This window comes from Anomaloglossus baeobatrachus, unplaced genomic scaffold, assembly GCF_048569485.1.
Source record: "Anomaloglossus baeobatrachus isolate aAnoBae1 unplaced genomic scaffold, aAnoBae1.hap1 Scaffold_304, whole genome shotgun sequence".
Lineage (NCBI taxonomy): Eukaryota > Metazoa > Chordata > Amphibia > Anura > Aromobatidae > Anomaloglossus > Anomaloglossus baeobatrachus.
The window spans coordinates 26,185-40,182 of record NW_027442463.1 but is presented as its reverse complement, the minus strand read 5'-3'; the positions used below and the strand labels follow the sequence as shown (position 1 = coordinate 40,182).

General features: G+C 49.6%; 1 protein-coding gene across 1 annotated transcript in view; it reads left to right on the top strand.

The window, feature by feature from the left end:
• The window catches only part of LOC142268483 (tyrosinase-like), a 114,861-nt gene extending 103,914 nt beyond the window's left edge, over positions 1-10,947 (top strand). The window contains exon 4 of the mRNA XM_075332360.1: positions 9,302-10,947. Coding sequence (XP_075188475.1) covers positions 9,302-9,482 — 181 coding nt within the window. The 3' untranslated portion in view covers positions 9,483-10,947. The remainder of the gene's footprint in view (positions 1-9,301) is intronic.
• Positions 10,948-13,998: the final 3,051 nt, after the last annotated feature.

The window sequence follows — 13,998 nt, the reverse complement described above, 5'->3', positions numbered from 1 at the left end:
GATCTGGTCACTGCTCCGTCTCCTGATTATAATGAGGGTGATCTGGTCACTGCTCCATCTCCTGATTATAATGAGGGCGATCTGGTCACTGCTCCATCTCCTGATTATAATGAGGGCGATCTGATCACTGCTCCATCTCCTGACTATAATGAGGGCGATCTGGTCACTGCTCCATCTCCTGATTATAATGAGGGCGATCTGGTCACTGCTCCATCCCCTGACTATAATGAGGGCGATCTGGTCACTGCTCCATCTCCTGATTATAATGAGGGCGATCTGGTCACTGCTCCATCTCCTGATTATAATGAGGGTGATCTGGTCACTGCTCCATCTCCTGATTAAAATGAGGGCGATCTGGTCACTGCTCCATCTCCTGATTATAATGAGGGCGATCTGGTCACTGCTCCATCTCCTGATTATAATGAGGGTGATCTGGTCACTGCTCCATCTCCTGATTATAATGAGGGTGATCTGGTCACTGCTCCATCTCCTGATTATAATGAGGGCGATCTGGTCACTGCTCCATCTCCTGATTATAATGAGGGCGATCTGGTCACTGCTCCATCTCCTGATTATAATGAGGGTGATCTGGTCACTGCTCCATCTCCTGATTATAATTAGGGTGATCTGGTCACTGCTCCATCTCCTGATTATAATGAGGGTGATCTGGTCACTGCTCCATCTCCTGATTATAATGAGGGCGATCTGGTCACTGCTCCATCTCCTGACTATAATGAGGGCGATCTGGTCACTGCTCCATCTCCTGAATATAATGAGGGTGATCTGGTCACTGCTCCATCTCCTGACTATAATGAGGGCGATCTGGTCACTGCTCCATCTCCTGACTATAATGAGGGTGATCTGGTCACTGCTCCATCTCCTGACTATAATGAGGGTGATCTGGTCACTGCTCCATCTCCTGATTATAATGAGGGTGATCTGGTCACTGCTCCATCTCCTGATTATAATGAGGGTGATCTGGTCACTGCTCCATCCCCTGATTATAATGAGGGTGATCTGGTCACTGCTCCATCTCCTGATTATAATGAGGGTGATCTGGTCACTGCTCCATCTCCTGATTATAATTAGGGTGATCTGGTCACTGCTCCATCTCCTGATTATAATGAGGGTGATCTGGTCACTGCTCCATCTCCTGACTATAATGAGGGTGATCTGGTCACTGCTCCATCTCCTGATTATAATGAGGGTGATCTGGTCACTGCTCCATCTCCTGATTATAATTAGGGTGATCTGGTCACTGCTCCATCTCCTGATTATAATGAGGGTGATCTGGTCACTGCTCCATCTCCTGATTATAATGAGGGCGATCTGGTCACTGCTCCATCTCCTGACTATAATGAGGGCGATCTGGTCACTGCTCCATCTCCTGAATATAATGAGGGTGATCTGGTCACTGCTCCATCTCCTGATTATAATGAGGGTGATCTGGTCACTGCTCCATCTCCTGATTATAATTAAGGTGATCTGGTCACTGCTCCATCTCCTGATTATAATGAGGGTGATCTGGTCACTGCTCCATCTCCTGATTATAATGAGGGTGATCTGGTCACTGCTCCATCTCCTGACTATAATGAGGGCGATCTGGTCACTGCTCCATCTCCTGACTATAATGAGGGTGATCTGGTCACTGCTCCATCTCCTGACTATAATGAGGGTGATCTGGTCACTGCTCCATCTCCTGATTATAATGAGGGTGATCTGGTCACTGCTCCATCTCCTGATTATAATGAGGGTGATCTGGTCACTGCTCCATCCCCTGACTATAATGAGGGCGATCTGGTCACTGCTCCATCTCCTGATTATAATGAGGGTGATCTGGTCACTGCTCCATCTCCTGATTATAATGAGGGTGATCTGGTCACTGCTCCATCTCCTGATTATAATGAGGGTGATCTGGTCACTGCTCCATCTCCTGATTATAATGAGGGCGATCTGGTCACTGCTCCATCTTCTGATTATAATGAGGGTGACCTGGTCACTGCTCCATCTCCTGATTTATAATGAGGGCGATCTGGTCACTGCTCCATCTCCTGATTATAATGAGGGCGATCTGGTCATTGCTCCATCTCCTGACTATAATGAGGGCGATCTGGTCACTGCTCCATCTCCTGATTATAATGAGGGCGATCTGGTCACTGCTCCATCTCCTGATTATAATGAGGGTGATCTGGTCACTGCTCCATCTCCTGATTATAATGAGGGTGATCTGGTCACTGCTCCATCTCCTGAATATAATGAGGGCGATCTGGTCACTGCTCCATCTCCTGAATATAATGAGGGTGATCTGGTCACTGCTCCATCTCCTGACTATAATGAGGGCGATCTGGTCACTGCTCCATCTCCTGACTATAATGAGGGTGATCTGGTCACTGCTCCATCTCCTGACTATAATGAGGGTGATCTGGTCACTGCTCCATCTCCTGATTATAATTAGGGTGATCTGGTCACTGCTCCATCTCCTGACTATAATGAGGGTGATCTGGTCACTGCTCCATCTCCTGACTATAATGAGGACGATCTGGTCACTGCTCCATCTCCTGACTATAATGAGGGTGATCTGGTCACTGCTCCATCTCCTGACTATAATGAGGGCGATCTGGTCACTGCTCCATCTCCTGATTATAATGAGGGTGATCTGGTCACTGCTCCATCTCCTGATTATAATGAGGGTGATCTGGTCACTGCTCCATCTCCTGATTATAATGAGGGTGATCTGGTCACTGCTCCATCTCCTGACTATAATGAGGGTGATCTGGTCACTGCTCCATCTCCTGATTATAATGAGGGTGATCTGGTCACTGCTCCATCCCCTGACTATAATGAGGGCGATCTGGCCACTGCTCCATCTCCTAACTATAATAAGGGCGATCTGGTCACTGCTCCATCTCCTGACTATAATGAGGGCGATCTGGTCACTGCTCCATCCCCTGACTATAATGAGGGCGATCTGGCCACTGCTCCATCTCCTAACTATAATAAGGGCGATCTGGTCACTGCTCCATCTCCTGACTATAATGAGGGAGATCTGGTCACTGCTCCATCTCCTGACTATAATGAGGGCGATCTGGTCACTGCTCCATCTCCTGACTATAATGAGGGTGATCTGGTCACTGCTCCATCTCCTGACTATAATGAGGACGATCTGGTCACTGCTCCATCTCCTGACTATAATGAGGGTGATCTGGCCACTGCTCCATCTCCTGACTATAATGAGGGCGATCTGGTCACTGCTCCATCTCCTGACTATAATGAGGGCGATCTGGTCACTGCTCCATCTCCTGACTATAATGAGGACGATCTGGTCACTGCTCCATCTCCTGACTATAAAGAGGGCGATCTGGCCACTGCTCCATCTCCTGACTATAATGAGGGCGATCTGGTCACTGCTCCATCTCCTGACTATAATGAGGGCGATCTGGTCACTGCTCCATCTCCTGACTATAATGAGGACGATCTGGTCACTGCTCCATCTCCTGACTATAATGAGGGCGATCTGGTCACTGCTCCATCCCCTGACTATAAAGAGGGCGATCTGGCCACTGCTCCATCTCCTGACTATAATGAGGGCGATCTGGTCACTGCTCCATCTCCTGACTATAATGAGGGCGATCTGGTCACTGCTCCATCTCCTGACTATAATGAGGACGATCTGGTCACTGCTCCATCTCCTGACTATAATGAGGGTGATCTGGTCACTGCTCCATCTCCTGACTATAATGAGGGCGATCTGGTCACTGCTCCATCCCCTGACTATAATGAGGGTGATCTGGTCACTGCTCCATCTCCTGATTATAATGAGGGTGATCTGGTCACTGCTCCATCTCCTGACTATAATGAGGGTGATCTGGTCACTGCTCCATCTCCTGACTATAATGAGGGTGATCTGGTCACTGCTCCATCTCCTGATTATAATGAGGGTGATCTGGTCACTGCTCCATCTCCTGACTATAATGAGGGAGATCTGGTCACTGCTCCATCTCCTGATTATAATGAGGGAGATCTGGTCACTGCTCCATCTCCTGACTATAATGAGGACGATCTGGTCACTGCTCCATCTCCTGATTATAATGAGGACGATCTGGTCACTGCTCCATCCCCTGACTATAATGAGGGCGATCTGGTCACTGCTCCATCTCCTGACTATAATGAGGACGATCTGGTCACTGCTCCATCTCCTGACTATAATGAGGGCGATCTGGTCACTGCTCCATCTCCTGACTATAATGAGGGCGACCTGGTCACTGCTCCATCTCCTGACTATAATGAGGGTGATCTGGTCACTGCTCCATCTCCTGACTATAATGAGGGCGATCTGGTCACTGCTCCATCTCCTGATTATAATGAGGGTGATCTGGTCACTGCTCCATCTCCTGATTATAATGAGGGCGATCTGGTCACTGCTCCATCCCCTGACTATAATGAGGGTGATCTGGTCACTGCTCCATCTCCTGACTATAATGAGGGCGATCTGGTCACTGCTCCATCCCCTGACTATAATGAAGGCGATCTGGTCACTGCTCCATCCCCTGACTATAATGAGGGTGATCTGGTCACTGCTCCATCTCCTGATTATAATGAGGGTGATCTGGTCACTGCTCCATCTCCGGATTATAATGAGGGCGATCTGGTCACTGCTCCATCTCCTGACTATAATGAGGGCGATCTGGTCACTGCTCCATCTCCTGATTATAATGAGGGTGATCTGGTCACTGCTCCATCTCCGGATTATAATGAGGGCGATCTGGTCACTGCTCCATCTCCTGACTATAATGAGGGCGATCTGGTCACTGCTCCATCTCCTGATTATAATGAGGGAGATCTGGTCACTGCTCCTTCTCCTGACTATAATGAGGGAGATCTGGTCACTGCTCCATCTCCTGACTATAATGAGGGCGATCTGGTCACTGGTCCATCTCCTGACTATAATGAGGGCGATCTGGTCACTGCTCCATCTCCTGATTATAATGAGGGCGATCTGGTCACTGCTCCATCTCCTAATTATAATGAGGGCGATCTGGTCACTGCTCCATCTCCTGATTATAATGAGGGTGATCTGGTCACTGCTCCATCTCCTGATTATAATGAGGGTGATCTGGTCACTGCTCCATCTCCTGACTATAATGAGGGCGATCTGGTCACTGCTCCATCTCCTGATTATAATGAGGGCGATCTGGTCACTGCTCCATCTCCTGACTATAATGAGGGTGATCTGGTCACTGCTCCATCTCCTGACTATAATGAGGGCGACCTGGTCACTGCTCCATCTCCTGATTATAATGAGGGTGATCTGGTCACTGCTCCATCTCCTGATTATAATGAGGGCGATCTGGTCACTGCTTCATCTCCTGACTATAATGAGGGCGATCTGGTCACTGCTCCATCTCCTGACTATAATGAGGGCGATCTGGTCACTGCTCCATCTCCTGATTATAATGAGGGTGATCTGGTCACTGCTTCATCTCCTGACTATAATGAGGGTGATCTGGTCACTGCTCCATCTCCTGACTATAATGAGGGCGATCTGGTCACTGCTCCATCTCCTGATTATAATGAGGGTGATCTGGTCACTGCTCCATCTCCTGACTATAATGAGGGTGATCTGGTCACTGCTCCATCTCCTGATTATAATGAGGGTGATCTGGTCACTGCTCCATCTCCTGATTATAATGAGGGTGATCTGGTCACTGCTCCATCTCCTGATTATAATGAGCGCGATCTGGTCACTGCTCCATCTCCTGATTATAATGAGGGCGATCTGGTCACTGCTCCATCTCCTGATTATAATGAGGGCGATCTGGTCACTGCTCCATCTCCTGACTATAATGAGGGTGATCTGGTCACTGCTCCATCTCCTGACTATAATGAGGGCGATCTGGTCACTGCTCCATCTCCTGATTATAATGAGGGTGATCTGGTCACTGCTCCATCTCCTGACTATAATGAGGGCGATCTGGTCACTGCTCCATCTCCTGACTATAATGAGGACGATCTGGTCACTGCTCCATCTCCTGATTATAATGAGGGCGATCTGGTCACTGCTCCATCTCCTGACTATAATGAGGGCGATCTGGTCACTGCTCCATCTCCTGATTATAATGAGGGCGATCTGGTCACTGCTCCATCCCCTGACTATAATGAGGGTGATCTGGTCACTGCTCCATCTCCTGATTATAATGAGGGAGATCTGGTCACTGCTCCATCTCCTGATTATAATGAGGGTGATCTGGTCACTGCTCCATCTCCTGACTATAATGAGGGTGATCTGGTCACTGCTCCATCTCCTGATTATAATGAGGGCGATCTGGTCACTGCTCCATCTCCTGACTATAATGAGGGCGATCTGGTCACTGCTCCATCTTCTGACTATAATGAGGATGATCTGGTCACTGCTCCATCTCCTGACTATAATGAGGGCGATCTGGTCACTGCTCCATCTCCTGATTATAATGAGGGCGATCTGGTCACTGCTCCATCTCCTGATTATAATGAGGGCGATCTGGTCACTGCTCCATCTCCTGACTATAATGAGGGCGATCTGGTCACTGCTCCATCTCCTGATTATAATGAGGGCGATCTGGTCACTGCTCCATCTCCTGATTCTAATGAGGGTGATCTGGTCACTGCTCCATCTCCTGATTATAATGAGGGTGATCTGGTCACTGCTCCATCTCCTGACTATAATGAGGACGATCTGGTCACTGCTCCATCTCCTGATTATAATGAGGGCGATCTGGTCACTGCTCCATCTCCTGACTATAATGAGGGCGATCTGGTCACTGCTCCATCTCCTGAATATAATGAGGGTGATCTGGTCACTGCTCCATCTCCTGAATATAATGAGGGTGATCTGGTCACTGCTCCATCTCCTGATTATAATGAGGGTGATCTGGTCACTGCTCCATCTCCTGATTATAATGAGGGCGATCTGGTCACTGCTCCATCCCCTGACTATAATGAGGGTGATCTGGTCACTGCTCCATCTCCTGATTATAATGAGGGGGATCTGGTCACTGCTCCATCTCCTGATTATAATGAGGGCGATCTGGTCACTGCTCCATCTCCTGATTATAATGAGGGCGATCTGGTCACTGCTCCATCTCCTGATTATAATGAGGGGGATCTGGTCACTGCTCCATCTCCTGATTATAATGAGGGTGATCTGGTCACTGCTCCATCTCCTGACTATAATGAGGGTGATCTGGTCACTGCTCCATCTCCTGATTATAATGAGGGCGATCTGGTCACTGCTCCATCTCCTGACTATAATGAGGGCGATCTGGTCACTGCTCCATCTTCTGACTATAATGAGGATGATCTGGTCACTGCTCCATCTCCTGACTATAATGAGGGCGATCTGGTCACTGCTCCATCTCCTGATTATAATGAGGGCGATCTGGTCACTGCTCCATCTCCTGATTATAATGAGGGCGATCTGGTCACTGCTCCATCTCCTGACTATAATGAGGGCGATCTGGTCACTGCTCCATCTCCTGATTATAATGAGGGCGATCTGGTCACTGCTCCATCTCCTGATTCTAATGAGGGTGATCTGGTCACTGCTCCATCTCCTGATTATAATGAGGGTGATCTGGTCACTGCTCCATCTCCTGATTATAATGAGGATGATCTGGTCACTGCTCCATCTCCTGACTATAATGAGGGGGATCTGGTCACTGCTCCATCTCCTGATTATAATGAGGGCGATCTGGTCACTGCTCCATCTCCTGATTATAATGAGGGCGATCTGGTCACTGCTCCATCTCCTGACTATAATGAGGGTGATCTGGTCACTGCTCCATCTCCTGACTATAATGAGGGTGATCTGGTCACTGCTCCATCTCCTGACTATAATGAGGGCGATCTGGTCACTGCTCCATCTCCTGACTATAATGAGGGCGATCTGGTCACTGCTCCATCTCCTGACTATAATGAGGGTGATCTGGTCACTGCTCCATCTCCTGATTATAATGAGGGTGATCTGGTCACTGCTCCATCTCCTGATTATAATGAGGGCGATCTGGTCACTGCTACATCTCCTGACTATAATGAGGGCGATCTGGTCACTGCTCCATCTCCTGATTATAATGAGGGTGATCTGGTCACTGCTCCATCTCCTGACTATAATGAGGGTGATCTGGTCACTGCTCCATCTCCTGATTATAATGAGGGTGATCTGGTCACTGCTCCATCTCCTGATTATAATGAGGGCGATCTGGTCACTGCTCCATCTCCTGACTATAATGAGGGTGATCTGGTCACTGCTTCATCTCCTGACTATAATGAGGGTGATCTGGTCACTGCTCCATCTCCTGATTATAATGAGGGTGATCTGGTCACTGCTCCATCTCCTGATTATAATGAGGGCGATCTGGTCACTGCTCCATCTCCTGACTATAATGAGGGTGATCTGGTCACTGCTCCATCTCCTGATTATAATGAGGGTGATCTGATCACTGCTCCATCTCCTGGTTATAATGAGGGGGATCTGGTCACTGCTCCATCTCCTGATTATAATGAGGGCGATCTGGTCACTGCTCCATCTCCTGACTATAATGAGGGCGATCTGGTCACTGCTCCATCTCCTGATTATAATGAGGGTGATCTGGTCACTGCTCCATCTCCTGACTATAATGAGGGCGATCTGGTCACTGCTCCATCTCCTGACTATAATGAGGGCGATCTGGTCACTGCTCCATCTCCTGACTATAATGAGGGTGATCTGGTCACTGCTCCATCTCCTGATTATAATGAGGGTGATCTGGTCACTGCTCCATCTCCTGACTATAATGAGGGTGATCTGGTCACTGCTCCATCTCCTGATTATAATGAGGGTGATCTGGTCACTGCTCCATCTCCTGATTATAATGAGGGTGATCTGGTCACTGCTCCATCTCCTGATTATAATGAGGGGGATCTGGTCACTGCTCCATCTCCTGATTATAATGAGGGCGATCTGGTCACTGCTCCATATCCTGACTATAATGAGGGTGATCTGGTCACTGCTCCATCCCCTGATTATAATGAGGGCGATCTGGTCACTGCTCCATCTCCTGACTATAATGAGGGTGATCTGGTCACTGCTCCATCTCCTGATTATAATGAGGGGGATCTGGTCACTGCTCCATCTCCTGATTATAATGAGGGCGATCTGGTCACTGCTCCATCTCCTGACTATAATGAGGGCGATCTGGTCACTGCTCCATCTCCTGACTATAATGAGGGCGATCTGGTCACTGCTCCATCTCCTGATTATAATGAGTCTCTTTCTTTATTGCTCTAGGATTTTTGACATATACATAAGAAGGTGGAATCTGAATGAAAACAGTTACCCCCCCAACACCATCTACGGGCACCAACCTACAGATTGCATCCTGCCATTCCTGCCGTGCCGAAAACACCGGGAGATGTGCACTCCAATCAGGAAATTCGGTGTTATTTACTCCACATACAATTCGTTTTAAAAGGATCTAATCAAGAAATGAACATCTGTGGCCGGACCCCCGAACGATGGATGATGGAAGAGCAGAAAAGCAACCAAGCACCAATCAATAATCCGCTATCAATAATCATTGGTCAATAATGAGCTATCAATAATCACTGAATAATAATCAGCTATCAATAATCACCAATCAATAATCACCTATCAATAATCAGCAGCTATCAATAATCACTGATCAATAATCAGCTATCAATAATCACTGAATAATAATCAGCTATCAATAATCACCTATCAATAATCACCTATCAATAATCAGCAGCTATCTATAATCACTGATCAATAATCAGCTATCAATATTCACTGATCAATAATCAGCTATCAATAATCACTGAATAATAATGAGCTATCAATAATCAGCAGCTATTAATAATCAGTGGATAATAATCAGCTATCAATAATCACTGAATAATAATCAGCTATCAATAATCACCAATCAATAATCAGCTATCAATAATCTCTGATCAAAAATGAGATATGAATAATCACTGAATAATAATCAGCTATCAATAATCACTGAATAATAATCAGCTATCAAAAATCACTGAATAATAATCAGCTATCAATAATCAGTGAATAATAATCAGCTATCAATAATCAGCGTTCAATAATCACCTATCAATAATCAGCTATCAATAACCACTGAATAATAATCAGCTATCAATAATCACTGAATAATAATCAGCTATCAATAATGAGTGAATAATAATCAGCTATCAATAATCAGCGTTCAATAATCACCTATCAATAATCAGCTATCAATAATCACTGATCAATAAACAGCTATCAATAATCAGTGAATAATAATCAGCTATCAATAATCAGCTATCAATAATCAGCTATCAATAATCAGCTATCAATAATCACTGAATAATAATCAGCTATCAATAATCAGCTATCAATAATCACTGAATAATAATCAGCTATCAATAATCAGCTATCAATAATCACCTATCAATAATCAGCTATCAATAATCACCTATCAATAATCACTGATCAATAATCAGCTATCAATAATCACTGATCAATAATCAGCTATCAATAGTCACTGAATAATAATCAGCTATCAATAATCTCTGATCAATAATGAGCTATCAATAATCACTGAATAATAATCACCAATCAATAATCACTTTATAATAATCAGCTATCAATAATCACTTTATAATAATCAGCTATCAATAATCACTTTATAATAATCAGCTATCAATAATCACCAATCAATAATCAGCTATCAATAATCACTTTATAATAATCCGCTATCAATAATCACTTTATAATAATGAGCTATCAATAATCACTTTATAATAATGAGCTATCAATAATCACTTTATAATAATCCGCTATCAATAATCACTGATCAATAATCATGTATCAATAATTCTTCACATGACAATGGCGATTTTGCACAATAAAGTGATCTCCGCATACTTTGTGTGATGTTATTATTGGGGTTCGGTCAGATGTCGCTCCCATCAGTGATTATTGTGAGGAGGGTGTGACACTGGTCCCCCGGTCAGCCAGACAGGCAGGCAGACACTGGCGGTGACCTGGTATTTCCTAGCACACAGGCCCCTGCTCCCCCGGTCAGCCAGACAGGCAGGCAGACAGTGGCGGTGTCCTGGTATTTCCTAGCACACAGGCCCCTGCTCCCCCGGTCAGCCAGACAGGCAGGCAGACACTGGCGGTGACCTGGTATTTCCTAGCACACAGGCCCCTGCTTCCCCGGTCAGCCAGACAGGCAGGCAGACACTGGCGGTGTCCTGGTATTTCCTAGCACACAGGCCCCTGCTCCCCCGGTCAGCCAGACAGGCAGGCAGACACTGGCGGTGTCCTGGTATTTCCTAGCACACAGGCCCCTGCTCCCCCGGTCAGCCAGACAGGCAGGCAGACACTGGCGGTGTCCTGGTATTTCCTAGCACACAGGCCCCTGCTCCCCCGGTCAGCCAGACAGGCAGGCAGACACTGGCGGTGTCCTGGTATTTCCTAGCACACAGGCCCCTGCTCCCCCGGTCAGCCAGACAGGCAGGCAGACACTGGCGGTGTCCTGATATTTCCTAGCACACAGGCCCCTGGTCCCCCGGTCAGCCAGACAGGCAGGCAGACACTGGTGATGTCCTGGTATTTCCTAGCACACAGGCCCCTGCTCCCCCGGTCAGCCAGACAGGCAGGCAGACACTGGCGGTGTCCTGGTATTTCCTAGCACACAGGCCCCTGCTCCCCCGGTCAGCCAGACAGGCAGGCAGACACTGGCGGTGTCCTGATATTTCCTAGCACACAGGCCCCTGGTCCCCCGGTCAGCCAGACAGGCAGGCAGACACTGGTGATGTCCTGGTATTTCCTAGCACACAGGCCCCTGCTTCCCCGGTCAGCCAGACAGGCAGGCAGACACTGGCGGTGTCCTGGTATTTACTAGCACACAGGCCCCTGGTCCCCCGGTCAGCCAGACAGGCAGGCAGACACTGGCGGTGTCCTGGTATTTCCTAGCACACAGGCCCCTGCTCCCCCGGTCAGCCAGACAGGCAGGCAGACACTGGCGGTGTCCTGGTATTTCCTAGCACACAGGCCCCTGCTCCCCCGGTCAGCCAGACAGGCAGGCAGACACTGGCGGTGTCCTGGTATTTCCTAGCACACAGGCCCCTGGTCCCCCGGTCAGCCAGACAGGCAGGCAGACACTGGTGATGTCCTGGTATTTCCTAGCACACAGGCCCCTGCTCCCCCGGTCAGCCAGACAGGCAGGCAGACACTGGCGGTGTCCTGATATTTCCTAGCACACAGGCCCCTGCTCCCCCGGTCAGCCAGACAGGCAGGCAGACACTGGCGGTGTCCTGGTATTTGCTAGCACACAGGCCCCTGCTCCCCCGGTCAGCCAGACAGGCAGGCAGACACTGGCGGTGTCCTGGTATTTCCTAGCACACAGGCCCCTGGTCCCCCGGTCAGCCAGACAGGCAGGCAGACACTGGCGGTGTCCTGGTATTTCCTAGCATACAGGCCCCTGCTTCCCCGGTCAGCCAGACAGGCAGGCAGACACTGGCGGTGTCTTGGTATTTCCTAGCACACAGGCCCCTGGTCCCCCGGTCAGTTAGACAGGCAGGCAGACACTGGCGGTGTCCTGGTATTTCCTAGCACACAGGCCCCTGCTTCCCCGGTCAGCCAGACAGGCAGGCAGACACTGGCGGTGTCCTGGTATTTCCTATCACACAGGCCCCTGGTCCCCCGGTCAGCCAGACAGGCAGGCAGGCAGACACTGGCGGTGTCCTGGTATTTCCTAGCACACAGGCCCCTGCTCCCCCAGTCAGCCAGACAGGCAGGCAGACACTGGCGGTGTCCTGGTATTTCCTAGCACACAGGCCCCTGCTTCCCCAGTCAGCCAGACAGGCAGGCAGACACTGGCGGTGTCCTGGTATTTCCTAGCACACAGGCCCCTGCTCCCCCGGTCAGCCAGACAGGCAGGCAGACACTGGCGGTGTCCTGGTATTTCCTAGCACACAGGCCCCTGCTCCCCCGGTCAGCCAGACAGGCAGGCAGACACTGGTGATGTCCTGGTATTTCCTAGCACACAGGCCCCTGCTCCCCTGGTCAGCCAGACAGGCAGGCAGACACTGGCGGTGTCCTGGTATTTGCTAGCACACAGGCCCCTGCTCCCCCGGTCAGCCAGACAGGCAGGCAGACACTGGCGGTGTCCTGGTATTTCCTAGCACACAGGCCCCTGCTTCCCCCGGTCAGCCAGACAGGCAGGCAGACACTGGCGGTGTCCTGGTATTTCCTAGCACACAGGCCCCTGGTCCCCCGGTCAGCCAGACAGGCAGGCAGACACTGGTGATGTCCTGGTATTTCCTAGCACACAGGCCCCTGCTCCCCCGGTCAGCCAGACAGGCAGGCAGACACTGGCGGTGTCCTGGTATTTCCTAGCACACAGGCCCCTGCTCCCCCGGTCAGGCAGACAGGCAGGCAGACACTGGCGGTGTCCTGGTATTTCCTAGCACACAGGCCCCTGCTCCCCCGGTCAGCCAGACAGGCAGGAAGACACTGGTGATGTCCTGGTATTTCCTAGCACACAGGCCCCTGGTCCCCCGGTCAGCCAGACAGGCAGGCAGACACTGGCGGTGTCCTGGTATTTCCTAGCACACAGGCCCCTGCTCCCCCGGTCAGCCAGACAGGCAGGCAGACACTGGCGGTGTCCTGGTATTTCCTAGCACACAGGCCCCTGCTCCCCCGGTCAGCCAGACAGGCAGGCAGACACTGGCGGTGTCCTGGTACTTCCTAGCACACAGGCCCCTGCTCCCCCGGTCAGCCAGACAGGCAGGCAGACACTGGCGGTGTCCTGGTATTTCCTAGCACACAGGCCCCTGCTCCCCCGGTCAGCCAGACAGGCAGGAAGACACTGGTGATGTCCTGGTATTTCCTAGCACACAGGCCCCTGCTCCCCCGGTCAGCCAGACAGGCAGGCAGACACTGGCGGTGTCCTGATATTTCCTAGC